General features: G+C 35.9%; 1 protein-coding gene across 2 annotated transcripts in view; it reads right to left on the bottom strand.

The window, feature by feature from the left end:
* Window positions 1–19,803, bottom strand: part of SLC7A11 (solute carrier family 7 member 11) — an 83,421-nt gene that overhangs the window by 56,001 nt on the left and 7,617 nt on the right. For both annotated transcript variants that reach the window (XM_077861017.1, XM_077861018.1), the window contains exons 3-5: window positions 19,225–19,340; window positions 10,894–11,019; window positions 7,143–7,242 (exon numbers count right to left, since the gene is read on the bottom strand). In XM_077861017.1, the coding sequence (XP_077717143.1) occupies window positions 7,143–7,242; window positions 10,894–11,019; window positions 19,225–19,340 (342 nt within the window). The remainder of the gene's footprint in view (window positions 1–7,142; window positions 7,243–10,893; window positions 11,020–19,224; window positions 19,341–19,803) is intronic.

Genomic DNA, 19,803 nt, shown 5'->3' with positions numbered 1-19,803 from the left:
ACTTTTATCACCTTTGATTAATTAGTTTTACTTGTTTCATCACAATAAACTAATATTTGTTTGTATTACTATTATACAATAATTATTTTTTTTGTATTTGGCTTTTTTTCCCCAACTTTTGTTTGTGAGTCTCATCCATGCTGTTATATGTAGCAATAATTCATTATTTTTATTGATGCTGTTTATCATATTATTACACTATATATTCTGTTGATGGTTTTGGATTGCTTTCAACTTAGAGTTGTTATGAATAGATACCACAAATATGCCTGTACATGTTTTGTTGCGGACCATGCAATCATTTCTCTTCAGCATATATTCAGAATATGATCACTGGGTCATGAGGTAGGTGTATGTTTACTATCAAACAATTTTTTCTCATTTTTTTCACTCCCAGCAATATAGGAGATTATCATGTTTCAGTGACTGGGGCAAACAAAGTGGGAAATCCACAGTATTTCTTCTCAAGGAGCTCATAGTTTATAGAATGGCCAATAGAATAGTGCAACACAGCACAAGCAGCAGTGCCGGAGCATGCACAGAGCACGATGAGAGTCAGGGGTGAGGTCTAACCCTGACTGGTAAGTCAGAACGTTTTTCTAGAGAAGGCATCATTCAAGTTGAGTCTTCAGAAATGCTTAACATCAAGCCCTAGTGAAGTGGTATAAGAACATTCCAGACTGAGTATACCACATGAGCACAGGGGTGTGAGCAACACTTTATCATTTTGCAGTGCAAAGTGCAGCAGGAGTCATAAGAACAGAATTTAAGTACCAGATGGCCTTTGGCTTCCAGGAATCCAGATTTTTGTTGTGTTGACAAGTCAATCAGAGCTTGCAGGGCAAGAGAAGTCTGACAATAGCATTTCGCGGTTTTAGGGAATTGGCCATATATAAACAGAAAAGGGCAAGTAGAACTGACAATGGTATCAAAGATAACAGTTTCTCAGTTTGCACTTCTTCCTTTCAATTCACTGGTTTCTGGTATATGCCCATCCAAATAACCTCAAATCATAAGACTATGAAGTTGCTTTCTTGACACATTGTTAATCATTACACTATTGGTGGATAACTAAAGAGCAAAACATTTTGGAAAAGTTTCCCAAGTTCCAAACACTTTTCTGGCTCCTTACATGACATAAAAAGCATTCTAGGCACACAATATTTCACTCTCAAGTTTCATAGGATTACAAATATTACCCTAAAATTATGGCCCTAGAGAAATACAGATTCCTTTCTTTTACTTTGTGATGCTACTTATCCCACCTAGAAATGTCTGCCATCTTGCATCCTTATTTTTCTAATCCAAATGGATGGCTGGCGACTCATTAAAGTGCTTACAGTTCTTTTTCAAAGTTCTAAGACATACATTTGAGGCAGACTCCATCCTCAAATAAGCATACATAGATGGCTGAGTTGTGAAGATGGGAAAACCAAGGGATCATAATGGAAGAGTGAAACATATAAAGACAAAGACATTTCATTTGATAAGCTAGGCCATTTCCACAAAATAAAAAAGGCATGTTTTCAAAATATTCTTCTGTTCTCTTATTATTCTTTAGAAGGTAAAACAGCCATTACATGGGTACACAGAAGCTTGGGTCTATAAATATGAATTTTCTATTACCTAAAACCAATTGGTTAGAATATTAGCCCAATAAGACTTTAACATACTTAGAGTATCTCAAATTTAAAACAAGAAAGAGAATACCTGTCTTATGTCTTATTTCATCTTGATAATAACCCATCTAAATTCACAAGTAGGAAGTCGATGTTCATGGTTGTTAAAAACTAGACAGCAAGTCCAAAATAGAGTTACTTATGCTAAGCCCCCAACACCAAACCAAGACAATAATAGTTTCTGCTCTCCCAGTAATGGTATTTTAAGCCAATCAGGAGTCACTTGATTAGTACTAGCTAGGTAATCCACCTGATAAGTCCCGCTATTGCTTAAATGAAAGTAACCTTGTCAAAACCAACCTGTTTTATTGCCTACACTAACTTCTTTGTTCCCCTCCCTTCTGCCTATATACAAGGCTCATTTTGTACAGTCCTCAGAGCTCCTTTCTATCTGCTAAATTAAATGCTGCCGAATTAAATCAACTTTTGCTCAAATAAACTCTTAATTAAAATTAACAATTTTAATATGCTTCAGTTTATCTTTTTTAAGGATTTAATTAATTAATTAATTTAATTTAATTTAATTTAATTTAATTTAATTTAATTTATTATTTCAAGTAATGAGAGAGAGAGAGAATCTGAAGCAGACTCCACACTGTGCATGGAGCCTGACTCGGGACTCAGTCTCAGGACCCTGAGATCACAACCTGAGCCGAAACCAAGAATCAGACACTTAACCAACCCAGGTGCCCTGCTTCAGTTTATCTTTTGACAAGGTTAAGACATCTAATATTTTAAGTACTGTCTTAAGTAGAAACATTTGAATAGCTGACCAAACAGTAGCAGAAAGGTGATCTAAAAAGTTAGCAGTCAAGGATATTTTTTAATGACTAGAAAGTAAGTTTCTAAAAATAAAGGTTGTAGTTATACCAGGAAGGCAAGCAACAATCAATACTTATATCTGGGATATGCACTTTAAGCAATTTCATGTGTTTGTTATAAGGCCAAAGCAATGGGAAATACAGGAAGAACATGCAGGGTGGGGGGAGAATGAAAGAAAGAAAAAAGAAACCCAAAATATCAAATAGAACACATACACACTCAGAAATGTTTCCCAGTTTCTCATGTCAAAAATATCCAGGTCCTTCTCAACAGTTGTTTCAGAAACTGGTCTTTTCCAACAATGTTTACAGCAAGAGAGGAAATATTTGTGAAAAAAGGAACACAATTTCAAATATTTGCCATAGCTCCAGAGAATAGAGAAAAGGAAAGGGCTTGGGGCAGGGTTGGGGTGTGAAGGAGAAAGCTTCTTATTTTGGTCCAAACATTCACATCCTGTGGGAAATACACCTTTATGCTCTCCTAGTCTCCAGCAATGAGTCTGTAGCATTCTCCTTGCTTTACATCTCCTCAAGGCCTCTAGAGAATGTTCACAAGATCTATTGTTTCAGCTTTTCCATAATTGTGTATAACAAGCACCACAAAGCTGGCAATGCATTCCAGTACCCAACTATGTGAATTATTTTAAAAAGAAGCTTATTCTTTAGATTAGATTTGACAACAATGGTACAAAATAATCCCAGCAGGTGCTTTAGAAAATCTAAATCCACTGAGGATAGGATTTAAAAGGGAGAAAAAAGACACTGAAAAACTTTCTATTACACAGTTAAAAAAAAAAAAAACCCACCAAGCAATATTCAGCTTTGGATCAGGATATAGGACTGAAATTGGTTGAGTTCCCTTGGGCCAGAAGGAAGACTGGCAGACATATCTCTCTGAATGCAGACACTGGCAATAATATTAAAGTTGCTCTGCCCCAACTCTGTGACCTGGCTGGGTTAATGATTTCTTTCCCCCAATCATGTTTCTGTGAAGGAGTTTTCATCATTCTAAAAAGGTCCCGCACTCCTCATAGCCAAAAGCCTACTCTATTCAGACCCAAGTTTTGGCAGGGTCTTTTTCCGATTCACCATGTAGAAGCTGAATTGCTGACAGAGCAAGGCCTCTTGGCCAACAAAGGTCTTGCTGCTTCTACTTACACCCTAGGTGGTTGAGTTCTGATGACAGTAGCTGCTTCTGTCTGACTTATTTGCAAACACACACACACACACACACACACACACTTTTCGTTTGCATCAAACGTTGTCACAGCAGCAGCACAGGGAGTGGAGACCCATTCACAGTGCCCCATTTATAACTCCACCACCTAATTTTGTCATGATACTGTGAACAACAGAGAGAGGTCAGAGAGGCAGGATCACATTTGGAAAGGGAATAAATACCCCTCTCTGTGAACTCTTTTAATCTCCATCTTGTTCCATTTTCAATCAGATATTAATTTTTTTTTCCTCTGGAACTCTGAACCAACTGCTTATTTCTTCTAGACATGGCTTCCTTTCTCTAAGACTGATGGCCACAGAATAACCACCACATTATTTCTACCTATCCACAAAGCAGCATTCAGGTAGCAGAACAGCCCTGTTATAGAAAAGCAGTTACTTATCTGTCTCTACACAAGACACTTGTATCAGATAACATTCCACTTAAAATCCTGGCCTTCATTTCCAGTACTATAATTGAACCCCCGTTAAGAACATGAGAAAATAAACAGTTTTCTATTCTTTAAAATAGGGAATAGAGAGAAGGATCAAATGAGTAAAAGTATAAACAAAAGTTCATGTAAACCCCACTTTCGCTATAAACAGAGCATTGAAATACATGTCTAGGCCCGAAATGGGGCCATTTAGTCCCCAAACACCAACTCTAGGATCTATACTTATTTCCTTGTTCCTTATTCCTTTCTATTTTTCCTTTCCTTGTCCCTTATTCTTTGAAAGAATTCTGTAAAAGCTCCTCCTATAAAAAGCTTCTTGTCTTCCATCCCATTTTGCAGTTCTCTGGACACTTGAAAGCAGACTGCCCACTTCATGAATTGTTAAATAAAGTTTATCTATGTCACCTAAATTATTTTTTAAAATCAGTTTAACAAGAGTGGCATTTTAGGTTCAGCATCAATAAAACTAGATATCAAGATAATAAGATAATTCAAAATGAAAAGAGTGAAAAAAATGGAAAAATCTATCAGCCCTCAAAAGCCTACAGAAGTGGAGGAGATTTGCTCTCCATGATGCTAGTGACCTGAATATTTGGCGCCGGTAGTGGGAGATGGAGTTGGATACAAGAATATTTTAAGATTCCGTGGGAACAGATGCATGGTACTCACAGGCAAAAGAAACTTTATTCAATAGAATTAATCAAATCTCCCTTGTGACTATCTCCACATTCCACATTTCTGATTGAATATTGCTGGGCTCCCAACACTTGGCTCTAGCTGAAAGCTTTTACCACCTCCCCACTTCACTCTGGTCTCTGGGTTACCCTTCCAGTAGCTTGGCTGCTGCCCCAGGGCACCAGAGCTTTGATCCAAGCTGAAGAGCCATAGAATAGTTGATTCTGCTACTAACCCTGTGATCACAATTCTGTTCTTCTCTCTGTCCAGCACCACATTGTGATTTGGATAAAACTAAAAAGACTTCAAATATACTGCGTGGTTCAAGATTAATACTTACAGACAATGGTTATAAGAATATTTCTCAAATATACAAATATTCCACACTATACTGCCTAGAGCTACAATCTTCGAATGCCTTTCAAACATGCTTTGCTTCAAAAACTAGGTTAAAATTTTAAGTTCTTAGACCCTCCTAATTTTCCTCTAATGCTATGTTTTCACAATTCCATGAGATCAATAAGGTAAATACTTCATTTATTTTGAAATATATCTTTATATTCCATGCATTCACTGGAAGAAAAGATTCTAAAAACTAAAGAAGCAGATGTAAATAAAATTTATATCAAATGCATTTATATAATTTTTATATTAGTGTGGTTTCCTGATACTATCTTTATGTTCATAGACCATTCTCACAGGTAAAGCTGTACAACTATTAGCTCATAAATAATTTTTTAAAGATATATTGCTACTAAGTACCCCAAAACAGTGAAATTTAATGTTACTACAATGATTTTGATGTTTAAACAATACTTTTCTACCCAGTAGCTTTCTTGTAACAGTCATTTCCACTGAATATTAGAGCAATAAAATGTACCTAGTAAAAAATCCCACTCTATCCATGATTATTGTTATTCAAGCTTCTGAATAAAATAAGGCATAAATATAAAATTCTAATGCTCCAACCAGAATGGTTATCACAGTTGAACATACACAAAGGAAATATACCATATCATAGTGATTTTAATCATCTTTCCTGCATATTTTGTTCTTAAATGTTGAGGAAATTTTGAGGAATTTGTAAGAGCCTTTAAAATATAACAAACTATCTATTATACCTGATTTCATTATCTTAGTTTTTCCTACCCTGCTTTTAGAGTATCATTTTTACCTCCTGGGAACATCTTACTTATTCCTATATCTGAATTATTTCATTCTCATGGGAAAGTAGAGAAAATCAATTAATTACTATTCACAAACAACCTTGGAGCTTCAGGTGAAAGGCCTTTTGACAGCAAAGAATTAATCTTTAATTTCTCATGGCACTATTATGTCCTCACTGAAACAGACTTATAAGTGATTTGTATTGGTTCTTAATGTCAGCAAGTTCTCTTGCTTAATTGTAGACTCTAACAGTTAAAACCAGAAATAGACAAGAACACTTAACTCGAGCTGTAACCAAAACCCATTGTGCTTATTTATTATCGCACTTTCTTGAGGCACAGAGACATTTTACAATGACCGAACATACTAACCACTGGACCAGAAAAACCCTGATAGCAACAGAATGCCTAGAAGACCACACCCACACATCCCCTTCCCTATGCATAATCATAGGCTGAACACATGCCCACCCCAACCATGATTACATGCACCCTGTCTGCTCTCTTGCACTTACCCCTGAACCTTTCCCTATAAAACTCTAAGCATCCATCTTACAGGCAGAGAGGTTGATTGTTAAGGCTTGAGCCTGCCACTTGCCCCAGCTGGCAGCATCTGAAATAAATCTCTCTCTTTCCCTTTTCCAAACCCTCATCACTTGAGGTGTTGGCTTCTCTAGCAACAAGTTCATCTGAGTTTATTCAGCATCAGCATTGGCAAGCCCAGCCAGGAGCTGTACTTTCTATTTGTCTAGCCCCCCTCAGGATTCCCCAGGATGGAGCAGTTGGCTCTGGCAATGGGCACCAAGAATTACCCATTTGTTTTCTGAGTTAGTGGCTGCAGTAGATCTTTTGGTAACATGAAGACCCACATGTGTTTGTTTTTTTATAACATCAGGCTAAATCTAATGGTTGACTTGACTGAAAGACTCAGTCACACTTACATTAAATCATATACATAGTAATTGGCCTGATAGAGGGAGCCACACCATCTTTCTCACTTCAAGTAAAGCAGATTGTGCTGGATTGTAGCTATTCACACTTGTCTAGCACCTTGCTTGGCACTTAACCAAAGTACATGAAAGAATTAATAAACCATACAAACCACTAGATCTAGAGATATCAACTTACCAGCCAGCGTATGCATACATTCCATAATAAAAAGCTAGTGGCAACCCCATAATATTCGCACCTCTTCCTGAGAAAGCATCTTTAAAGTGTTGTGTTTGCCCTGCAAGGACAACAGAAAGATTTAAGGACTTTTTAAAGAATTGGTTATTGTTCATTCTTTAACTGTAAACATGGAGAAAGAAATGGGAAGGTTGGGGATGAACTATATATACCGTTTCAGGTCCAGATTTCTCACTCCTTGCTCATTGCCGGATTCATCTATTAATACTGTATCCAGTCTAGAGGAGGAGTCCCAAGAGTATATTGATCCCTACTAACACTATTTCACATTTCTCTTGTAATAAAATTATTGCAAAGAGCAAAGCAATTCCTTGAGTGTGCCTCTACTTTTAAAAAGTTTGAGCATGAAAAAAGGCTAAAGAATATTCTGTAAGATATGGTTTATAGGAGTATGATAGAATTCTTTTAAATAATGATAATATAATGCTCATGTCGGGGAGAAAGAATTTCCTCTGACCTTCAAGGTCCTTCTATCTGGACTAAGAATTAAACTAACATGAAACAGATTAACAGGAAAAAAATCAAATTTAATAGCATATGTATGGGGAACTCCCACAGACATGGAAATTCTAAAGAGAGTGAGGCAATATGAGTTACATGAGCTAAGAAGAAAGGTGAGTTTCTGAGGATACAAAGAGGAGAAAGAACATTAACAGGAAGGTAAGAGGAGATTTTAGAAAACAAAAGTTGCCCTATTGTGTAAGATGAATTTCTTTGGTAAAGAGGAATCTGTTAATAGCTCTCTTCTGGGCATATGCAGGCAATTGAGGAGAGGTAAAGAGCTTTTCCTGAATCTGCTGGGTTTTGATTATTTTTAACTCAAATTAATGTTTATGTCAAAGTGGCATAAACATCTTGAGGCAGAGTGCCCTTGGCCTCTACACTTGGAAAACAATATCCACAGGTCTACTGTCAATGAGGAGGTAGCAAAAAACCCAAGAACCACCTTCACATATCATTTAACTTTCTTTCTGCTCTGTTTTCCCCTGTAGTCCATTAAATACCCTCAGTGGTTGGAAAGTCCTATGGACCAAATCTGCCCTTCCAAAGATTCTTTTGTAAATAAAATTTCACTGGAGCACAGCCAGACCCTTTTCTGAAGGCTCCTTTTCTGTGTCTCTTTTCTGAAGAAAAAGGCAAATGAAATCACCCAAACAGGAAATATGACTTTGTTTCAAAATTGGTCTTCACTTAAGGAAATAAAAGAAGGATAGGAGAGGTGGATGATCTATGTGATTATGAACCTCTCTCTTCACTGAAATCTCAGTAGTTGCCTGGGTTGCCCAGACAACAATATATATTAATATAATCTGCTTTGAGATAAAAAATAGAGAAGGTTGAGTTGTGCACTAAATAATTTTTCCCTCAAAGTATCCAGTTCCAAAATATAGTTCATTTTAAAAGAAATGACACAGTGAATTCAGAAATGCCTGTTTTACTAAAACATCTCTGTGCCTCATTGAAGGGAAATATAAATACTGGAGCTCAGATAAAAACATCTGTTGAATATTCTTTTCTCATGACCTGTGGTCTCCTTGGCCTAAAGAGATAATATTCTAAGAGTACAGGACTGAATAAGCAGTAAGAAAAACCAACGTTTATTAAAGATCAGGTCCTAAAGCAGAAATCCTAAAAAGTATCATTTTGAAAGTATTACAAAAGAGAGGCTTTCCTAAACATCTGGGATATTTTGGCTATATAACAGAAGTCTCAGAAATATGAAAGTCATAATAGTCAAAGGAAAATTTAACAAATCCTCATAAGTAAATACAGAACATACAACTGTTTTCAGGATCTGATTAGAGTGGAAATAAATGCACACTCTGTATTAGTAAAGCTTTTCTCTTCCTGGAGTTTCAAATTAATGTGAAAAATCTGTGATTAAGTTAGAGAGAAAGAAAAATCAACACTTTGTACTAATAGAGTAAATTTACTTGCTAAAAATGCTCTGTAAAATATTAAAATTCACTTTAAATGTGGTAATATTCTTACTGCATTTCTCTATTAGGTGAGCTATAAAAGGAAGCCTGTTCATATTAAGCACTGATAGCATAGATATTAATTAAAGAATCATTCTACTTTAAGTGTTGAAAAAGATCCAAAAGATAAATTATGATCTCTGCTCTTAAGGAATTTCCAATAAAATAACGTTTGGAAAACTTCACCTCATCTCACATACATATATAAATAGGTGGTAAAAAAAAAATGACTACAGTTTTACATCAAAAAGAAAGAAAAAAAACGTAGTTTTAAGGAACAGTATATCATCTTTTGGAACCTAAACTAGAACTAAAGTAGGGTCAATGACTCAGGGTCTCTGCACTTTCCAAAAATGGAAGAAACTCCTTAGAGAAGACTGAAGAGTTAGCCAGAAAAAGAAAGCACTAACAAAACAGGTTATTTTCTCTATATTTATAATGGATCAGATAAAATGAGCAGGCCAGCTCTGTGGTGGCCAATGTGAATTAGAAGAGCAAGCTCATGTCTTCTCTTTGGTGTTGGGCATAGCATTAAAATCTTTATTGTGTTTACTCTGAGTTGGCTGAACTTGTTGGATTTGATTCAACCATTTAGCCAGGAGAGTTCTAAGATCTTCCATTAGTAAATGGACAATAGCAGCTCCTTTTCCCTAGCTACAGAGTGATGGATCTTTCAATGTTTGTTATTGTTTGAGGCCTCTACCATCAGTGATGATTTTGCTGGATTTGGGCATTTCCTTTTGCTTTGTGTAATTCTTCTCCTACAACTTCATAACACTTCTCTATAAATTCCCTTTCCTGGAATGGACAATATCAATGTAAACATTAAATACTTAACATTCCTAAATTATGTCACTCCTTCACAATTCCATCTCACTTTCCTATTTTCTACTGTTAAGTCCATTGCTAATTAAATAACTCACCTGGATCTCATACTTTTCCAACAAGTTCCACTGGATTCAAGCAATTACATGTACCTTCTTCCCTAGAATAACTGAAACTCTAAATAACATCACCTCTTCAACCATTTCATCTTTTCCTCTTAAACAGTCAAATCTATTAGGCAAATACTCCCCCCAAATAATATTACATATCCATAGAAATGAATGTTTTACTTTAAAGATAATGTAACAATAAAAATTAAGTTTTTACAACATTTTTTATCAGATAATATTTGGTTTTTAGGAATGCTCTTCCCATATAATCTCTCCTTCTGTCAAGACTCTATTCTCAAGGTAAAAGCAGTTATAGCCATAGAGTAAAAGAATTATGGTCATCTTTCATTATTTTCCAGATATCCTTTCTCCTTAGTCATTATTATTATTATTATTATTAATTATTATTATTATATTAATGAACTAGTTTAAAGTAAATGTAAGAGGTATAGTTGTCAGTAGTTAAAACTAATGGCAGATTTGTTTTTCCACTTCAAGTTCTCACTCCAAAGAGTTTATATGGATAGAATTCACTGATGCTTTATTTTGTTGGTTGGCCAGTCTTAATTCTCTTGCTGCCATTCAGCTGTAAATACCAATGCACCGCCCCCCCCACCACCATGCAGCAGTCTTTCAAATCAATTAGATGACAGTGTAGAGTCTAAGTTCCAGAAACGAGACTAATTAAGGGATTCTGCTAGGACAAGCGAAAGTTAGTGCAAGGAAAGATCAAAAGCAGATACGTATTTTAAAAAGCATTTACTTTCCAGTCCATACCTTTAATTAGCTGCATAACTCCAGGCACTATAATTATCAGAATTGCTGTGAGCTTGCAAAAGGTTAGGAAAATCTGGATCCGGGCGCTCCAGCTGACACTCATGCTGTTGAGGACCATCACTACAGCTGCAAACAAATAGATGAAGTTACAAAAGGTGAATTCTCATTGGCATGAAGACACCTTAGGTCCCTGCTATTCAAAGTGCCATCCATTTAACCAGCAAAGTTGGCATTATCTGGAGGCATTTTGGAAATGCAGAATTTCAGGCACTGCCCCAGATTTAAATACAAGAAGTCTAGGTGACTTTTATGCACATTGAAGTTGAAGAAGCTTAGATAAAACCCTGGACAGTAAAAATTCATCTCTCGGTCCTTGTATATGTCAGTAAGAGTGGGCATATACTGTAGTTTCCTAAAAATCAGGTATAAATACCTTCTAACCAAATCCTGAAGTCATCATAATATGCAATCAAATTGCTGAATATGACTCTCCAGCTTGGTAAGTCAGGCAACTATTTCCTCCTATAATGATGTTACACATACGCACCTGCCAGTATGGAATCACTCAAGAAATGGTAAAACGTCAAAAAGTTGTCTAGTACCTTATTCTTCACTCTCAGAACTAGCCCTAGCCAGCACTCTGGTTTTCCTCTCTACATTCCAATTAGCACCGGAAGGACTGACTTTCAACCTACCTTAAAAATATAGACTTCTGAGATGTGTTTGGGGACTTAGGAAAAAAGTTATAAGTAATGAGTTCAAAAGAGTTCCCGGACTAGGACACACCTTGGTTCTGAAGCCATCAGAATTTCCCTTTCTTAATGACGCCGTCTGCAGTTTCCTGAGAAGCATTCAACTATCCAGTCTTCCCCCAGTGGTAGCCCATGAGAACCCTAGGGATAGAACAAGCATTTTCTATCCCTGTATGCTCGTGTCCAGCTCCATGCTTGGCCCAGAAAGCTAATCAACACAATTTTGTTGAATAAATGAATCCTCAGTTTAAAAAAACTAACTTCAGCCAAGAAGGCATGAAATTAATGGTGATACTCTAAGACCTTGCCTCCTATACTTGGCTGGAATGACTTCTGCAGGTTCTTCTAAACCACAGATTTCAACTTTATACTCTTTCCAGAAGTTTATATTAAGTATTTACACACCCCCTCATCCCTACCCAAAGCTGCTCATACCTGACATTTGCAGTTATTATCTATAAGCTTTACTTTTATAGAAGTATATCCCTCCTAAACAAATTACCCAATTGTATGAACATACTTCTCAGGGGACAAAACAAAACACGGTTTTTATCGTTCTAGTTGCAATAGGAAGTTTTCCTATTATACAATCATCCCTTATCTTCATAGTTTCCATTGCCTTGTATAATCACTAGCTCATTTTAGAACTTTAGAATTAGTGCAAGCAAATTTTTTTTTAATTTTTTAAAGGAAGCCTTCTAAAGGAAGGTTAATTAAGGTATATCTTTTTAATGATTTACTATGCAGTCATTTAAAATCATGATACAGTTAAATATGTATTGCATGAAAGGATGTTCATGATATATTACTGACCAGTACAGCAAGTTACGGAGAGAAGGATGGATGGATGGATGGATGGATGGATGGATGGATAGATGAATACACAAAGACAGAAAGAAATGAAGGGAAAAAATCTGAAAGAGTGTTTATCAAAACACTAACAAACACTTCATCTATAGAAGGTATCTATAGATGATAGAATACTGAATATTCTATTTTTATTTCTTTTCCTGCATATAATAATTCTAATAACAGACATGCAGTATTTTTAGTGAAAAATCAATACAACAATTTTCATTTTTGAAAAAGTCAAAGATGGGAAAATAAGGGATCAGAAGATCCCATATAAAGTTAATTAGGGGGCTACTAATGAAGAAATGTTTCAAAGGAGTAATGATTGAGAATGATCAGGGAAGACTGGAACCCCAAATAATCTCCACGGGAGGCTTAGGGAAATATTTTACCTGTGCTTGAAGCTAAAAGGCAGGACTATTGTTAATAGCATTTGCTATTGTTAATAGCAAAGTGCATTACTTTATCAGAGGAAGGATAAAAAATAAAATTCTTTTTCTTTCTCCAATATAAAGCACTTACATACTGAAAATAATTTAATGCAACTCTGTTCTCCACTTCATCATCCACTTATTCTTTCCTTTTTTATGCAAATGATTCTGTGATAAATGAGTCATCATATAAAAAGCATGATTTTTTTAGTTAAGGAGATCCAGCATTGGCCTGAAAAAAATTGGACTCATGTTCCTACTACCAACAAAAGAGCACTGTTTTCTTTTAAATAGAGCTCCTAAAACCTAAAACACTATTTCTGAAAGTACTCCCCAATTTTTCTCTTTATAGAGGATAAAAGGACAAAGAGAAAGAGAAAAAGGAAACGAAGGAAGGAAAGAAAGAAGGAAGGGAGGAAGAAAGGAGGAAGGAAGGAAATGGAGGAAGGAGAAAAGAAAGGTGGATGGGAGAAAGGAGAAAGGGAGGGAGGGAAGGAAGAGAAAGGAGAGAGGAGAGACAAAGAAGCATTCATATTTGGCGAACTTCTATAATTGAGAAGAAAGAGGATTTGTTACTTTCAAACAGAGTGTGTCTTAATGCCTGTTGAAATAGAAAAAAATGAGCATACGGGGGTTTTCTCTTCTATTTTGTAAAGTTTTCTTAGAAAAACGGAAGACAAAATCAGTAAATATTATAAATTGATAATCTTACCTTGCTTTCCTCTCAGGCAGGTAAAGTAAAAATTCTAGTTAAAACTGATTCCTCTTAAAGGTTTCTCAAAACCCCACTTTATCTGAATATCCAGACATTACACTCATTTTTTGGTACACCAAAAATGACCCTGAAGGATACAACTTACCAAGTAACAAGGAAGCCAGTACAGATGCACGGTAAAGTTCCTCAAGTTACTAGAAGTGCTGTTTCATCTCGTGTCTTTACACAGAAATTTAAGTCTACATATGTAGCTTATCCAACAATATTGAAAAGGGGCTTTGGGATTCACTAAATGCGCGGGGTTTCTGAGTTTCTGCAACAAATAATATCTACTCTATTTTTTATAGACTAACTACCCACATTGTAATAAAAGAAATCTGAGTAAGTTCTGTGGTCCTACCTAGCTTTACCTCCTTTGAATAATAATTGTAAATTTTACATGCTAAAAACTCTTTATATCAATTTTGTTTTTTTTTCCTTACCAAAATAAAATACAGGGACATAGAATTTTTATTTACTTATTTATAGTGCAGTTTTCTAAGAACTGAAACACAACCACAAAAGCTATATGTATAAATCCGGGAGATAAGAAATACGTATTTGAATGGAGCTGTTTCTGAAGAGGATTGTTTAGGAAATTTGAAGGACCAACAAGTGTTTCTGCACTTCTAGAATTCAAGCCTGTCTTTGGATTTGCTGAGTAAGATTACTAAGCTTGGATATATTAGTTTGTCCTCCCAGGTTTAGGTTCTCCCTGGTTTCTGACTTCTGACTGCTTCATGCTAAATTGATAAAATATATGGATGCTGTAGGGATGCTATGTGGTGAGTTAAAGTCCCTCATTCCACAGTTCTTTAGAACAGCTGCCTAGGTTACCTTTCCCTTTGTTAGCATTCATTTCCTGAGTTTCTTGATTTCCGAGAGGATAAACACCTCCAGCTATAAACATCTTTAAAAAAGAGAGATGGTCTATATCTAGGATCTCGATATTGAGAATAAAAATGGTGAGCATTAAATAATTGTGAAGGATTATTAAATGGCAGACATTGAACAAAGACTTTATATGGATAATGTTATTTAATCCTCGTCTCTCTATGTTGGGGTCACCATCATTGTCTGCATTCTTCAAATGGCCACCTGAACCCTGGGATAGTATTTAACTTGTTTATATTCACACAGGTAAGCATAAAGATAGGACTGGAGCCTAGGTAAACTGACTTTAGAGTCCACACTTTTACCCCTAGCTCACAGGTAACAATGAGGAAGTAGCTCCAAAGACATAGATGATCTCACTAGTTCTCTCAAACTCCTGGTGGCTCTGCCTCCCTGCCAAGGTTCATGTTTATGTTGGCTGGGATTTTAGGATACTTTGATCCTACATTTTATTTGTTGTTCCCCTGAAGGATATGGTTATTGTTTTTCAGTGTTCATATATTTCTACCTATGAATTCATTGTCTTGGTAAAGTAGGTGTGGTCGAAAAGGAAGAGGTGGAGCCAGACTTCAGAATATTTGGGCAAAACCACTCCACAGGCTATATTCGAAATCCTAGCCCAGAACCAATCCTTGATTCTCTTTCATGTAATTCAATGACACCAGGAAAATAATGTGGGAAAAGTAAGAACAGTGATATAGTAATGGAACTGGCTACTTTTTTCTTATTTTTTTAAATTTATTTTTATTTATTTTTTATTTATTTATGATAGTCACAGAGAGAGAGAGAGAGAGAGGCAGAGACATAGGCAGAGGGAGAAGCAGGCTCCATGCACTGGGAGCCCGACGTGGGATTCGATCCCGGGCCCCCAGGATCGTGCCCTGGGCCAAAGGCAGGCGCTAAACTGCTGCGCCACCCAGGGATCCCTACTTTTTTCTTATAATATAGTCACAAGTGTGATTGTCTTTGCTTCCTCTTAATTATTCCCACAAGGTATGAGAAGCAGGCTGGGGCTCCTTACTCACCCATAAACACTAATCAAGAAAGGATATTGAGACTCAGAGATTGTTAGGAATGGATCTCGAGGTAGATTTCATATTTTGAAAAAAAAAGTATTTTTATTATAATGCTCTGCCATCTAAATGTATAGTTGTATAGGGAATAGTTTCAGGAGACCAGAACAAAAGACTGGATACCATTGTAAGGACTGAGCATCCTTCAATGCTTACAAAGCTACGTGGACAGTGAAACTTGCTCATGTTGCATAGGTGTGATGTCCAGATGGGGCTAGAGGAGAACACTTAATGTGAAAAGATAAGATTTCCCAGCTAGATTTCCCTGTGCCTGCCATGTTTACCTGAATGAACAGGATTCTGCATAAGCAAAAACTTTTTCTCTTTATTAAATTGCCAGAAATGATATCAAGTATTTTCAACAAAGTGCAGATAAATTAGCATTTAGTAACTTCCTATTCCTAACCCATCGTCACTTCTCAAGTGACTGGTTAACATTTCACAAAGCTTGAAATTCCTTTTTTTCTGTGACTTGATTAGGACAAGATCCTTCAGGTTTGCTCTTCTTCTACACTTGAACTAGAGACTTCAAACTATCACAAACTGTTTCCTTCCCCAAGGAAGACATGGAAGCAATTTGTGCCATTAAACTCTATTTTCCACATCTCACTAACCTTCCACCCTTCGCAGGCAGAAAATCACCATACTCACTTTCAACAACACAGAATAAGAGAGATTTGCCCCCAGGTAAATTTCTCCTTCTGCATTTCCATGTCCACCCTTTTGCTCCAGTAAAGCTAAATCCTTCTAGAAGATAGTTTCACTCTCCCAGGTAAGCCACTGATTTATATTACCTACCACTGAGTCCTAACAATACCTTGTTTTCTCTTTCACTGTTTCGGATTGTAGGAATGGATTGCCTCAGAATCTCAAGTTTGCAAATAGAACATCAAAATCTGTAAGCCAATATTATAATTAATGGCAAAAATGATGAAGATGTCTACGTTCATCCAAGATTTACTCAGGCTTTGTGACCTATTCTATCACCAATCTCTACTACAGGAGTTTGCTTAAGCACAACTTGCTTAGTTAGCTTTACCTATAACTGTACTAAAATTTTGGTTTTAACAGTTTCCATTCTCTCCTCCAAAATACAAATTTTCCCTTCAAAAAGTTTAATAGGGGCAGCCCGGGTGGCTCAGCTGTTTAGCACCACCTTTGCCCCAGGGTGTGATCCTGAAGACCCAGGATCGAGTCCCACGTCGGGCTCCCTGCTTGGAGCCTGCTTCTCCCTCTGCCTGTGTCTCTGCCTCTGTGTGTGTGTGTGTGTGTGTGTGTGTGTATGTGTGTGTGTCTCATGGATAAATAAATAAAATCTTTAAAAAGAAAAGACAGTTGGCTGGATATAAAGCAAGGGTTCTCAACCAGAGGAAATAAATAAATAAATAAATAAATAAATAAATAAATATTTAATAGCATTGAGATAAAGAAAAAGAGCCATCCAGACCTTACCAAAATAGCACTATGTCATGATTATCCATCTCATTTGAAGTCCAAAGAGGCAGTATTTGTGAACTTGTAAACGTTTACATAAAATCTACTGAAAGTTTGCTAATTCTTTTAATTAAATTGAGGAATACACATGCCTACACTAGAGATAACTTTTAAAACTCCTATTGTAAATCTACAAATCTCTCAAAAACATTACCTCCATCTCCTTTTTGAATATAATAATCATGCTACTATTCTGCCTCAGTCATTTTAGGGACAAAAATATCATGGTTATAATAATGCCTGTTAGTCCAATCCCTTAGTGGGATACCAGATTTATCAAGAACTTTCTACAGGCAAGGCACTTTGCTTAAGGCTTTAAAAACCTGATGTAATTTCATCTTTCTGCAGCCATCCAAGACAGATTATATTTTCGCAGATATTTTACCAATAAATAAAAGTAATGCTTAAGAAGGTTTAATATTTAGCTCCAAATCACATAACTAAGAAATTATCACAATAAGTTTCAATTCCAGGCTGTTTGCCTTCAGAGCCAGAGCTGTAACTACTATGCTAATATAGTTCATCCCACAAAAGCTCATGGTATTAGATCTGAAGATCACATTGAACAAACTCTATTTCATTTACCGCCATTGTCCTACTGAGAAAACTGGAGATGTGTAATCCTCCAGGTTTAACAAGTATATTTTTCTACTAGAGAAAAATTCTTAGAAGTCTTCTCACAAAATCAGTGAGTCAACAAATATTTATTGAGCACGAACACCACACAAAAACCATGTGAAGGTCTAGACATATAGCAGCGAAAGAGCCCCTGGTCTCATGGAACTTCAAATGATGTTTTCCCACAAGAGCACAAACAGCTACTATTTGTAATTTGTTCTTAATAAATTGCAGGCATCACCCAAAATACTATATGTTTGTTGTCTCAGCTAATATCATTTACTCTTCACAAAACACCCTATGAGACTCTGCAGGATTTACAGGTAAGAACACTGAAGTGTGGAAAGCTTTGATGATTTGTCCCTAAGTCTCATATCTGTAGTGTCCGTTAGGGACCATGATGAGTTAAGTTTGCCATCACCCCTTCAGAACTCAGAAATCTTTCTTTAAAGATTTCACAGGATAATGGTGTGTACATGTTTGGTAGATAAGATAGAAAATCCAGAATGAACCTATGTTCAAAATATATGTATCTACACTAGAGATATTTTTATGTCGAATTCCTAGTTATTTCCTGCAAACAAGCCACTCACTTCCCTACCAGTAAATGTGCATTGTTCAGTGTTCTATTGAAATACCATAACGATACATAAATGAAAAATTTTTCATTAGGTATGAAATTCAGTTATTCCTGTGTCATTTTCCATTTCCAAATAGAACTTAATCAAACATGATTATATTGATTCTTAAAATTGGCTCAATTAGCATCTAGAATTAAGTTATTGTTTTCCATAATATTCAAAGGTTTGGCTTCATACCACTTATGTAATGTTGTGTATATTCCTCTTTTACATGTCTTTTAAAAAAATGTCTAGTATTTGAGCACATTGATAAAAATGAACAAATTCCTAATATGGAGACCTATTTTGAGAAGTGCTACCAATAATCAAATATTAAAAGCAGATTTTTATCATGACCATCAATGGACAGCAAAAACTGTAACACTGGGAGTGACAGTTTGCTAACATTATAAAATGTCTGAGTACAACATACACACCTAACACGTGAGGAGCACTCTATGAGGATAAGTGAGTTATCATTCAACATATTATCAGGGAGGAAGGATAATTTCTAATTCAAAACTCCATAAAATAATTGGGATTTTGTCTGTAAAATTCTCTCTTCATGTATTATTTTACTAATAAAGTGGTTTTTGTTTGCCTATATCAAAAGATTAGCCATCATATCTATTGACCCAGTGTAAACTGACATAAAATGTAATACCAGAGATCATTCTGAATCCTCATTCTTTTCTTTATTTTCTGAAACAAATTGGGCAAGGAACTGAACACCAAAAGAGCATGATGTGAACAGCAATCCCATCATGCAAAAAATCTACAGAAATTTTGTCATCAATTATTTTGCTTTTTTTTCTTTTTCATATTTGTACCAGTGATACTCACTTATGCCCACAGCTGTAATAAGCTTGATTGCAAGTTCAGGAATTTCACATTGAATAAAAAATGGTTCCAGAATATAGCGTCCAAATGCCAGAGAAATCACAGCAGTGGCTGCAGGGCTGGAAAAAAAATTAGGTTAACAAAGGAAAATATAAGTAGCATCTTTACTGAACTTTCTCTAACTTGAGGTAATGTTATTCAACATAAAGAACATGCTAAGTATAAAAGTCTAGGGATGTCTGAGTAGCTCAGTGGTTGAGCATCTGCCTTGGCTCAAGGCGTGATCTTGGGGTTCTGGGATCAAATCCCACATCGGGCTCCCTGTATGGAGTCTGCTTCTCCCTCTGCCTGTGTCTCTGGCTTTCTGTGTCTTTCATGAATAAATAAAATATTTTATTAATAAATAAATAAATAAATAAATAAATAAATAATAAATAAATAAAAGTCTATAATTTTCCAAACTCCATATTTGAGTAGGTTGTCATAGACATTCCAAGGAAAATATTGCCTATAACTTCAGTGGCTATTTTTAACTTCCCATGTCCATGGAAGTAAGTCTTTGTGCTATCAATTTTGTCACTG

Source organism: Canis aureus, chromosome 20 (assembly GCF_053574225.1).
Source record: "Canis aureus isolate CA01 chromosome 20, VMU_Caureus_v.1.0, whole genome shotgun sequence".
In the NCBI taxonomy this organism is placed as follows: domain Eukaryota; kingdom Metazoa; phylum Chordata; class Mammalia; order Carnivora; family Canidae; genus Canis; species Canis aureus.
Note: the sequence above shows the minus strand (reverse complement) of the source record. Positions and strands in the feature narration are given on the sequence as shown.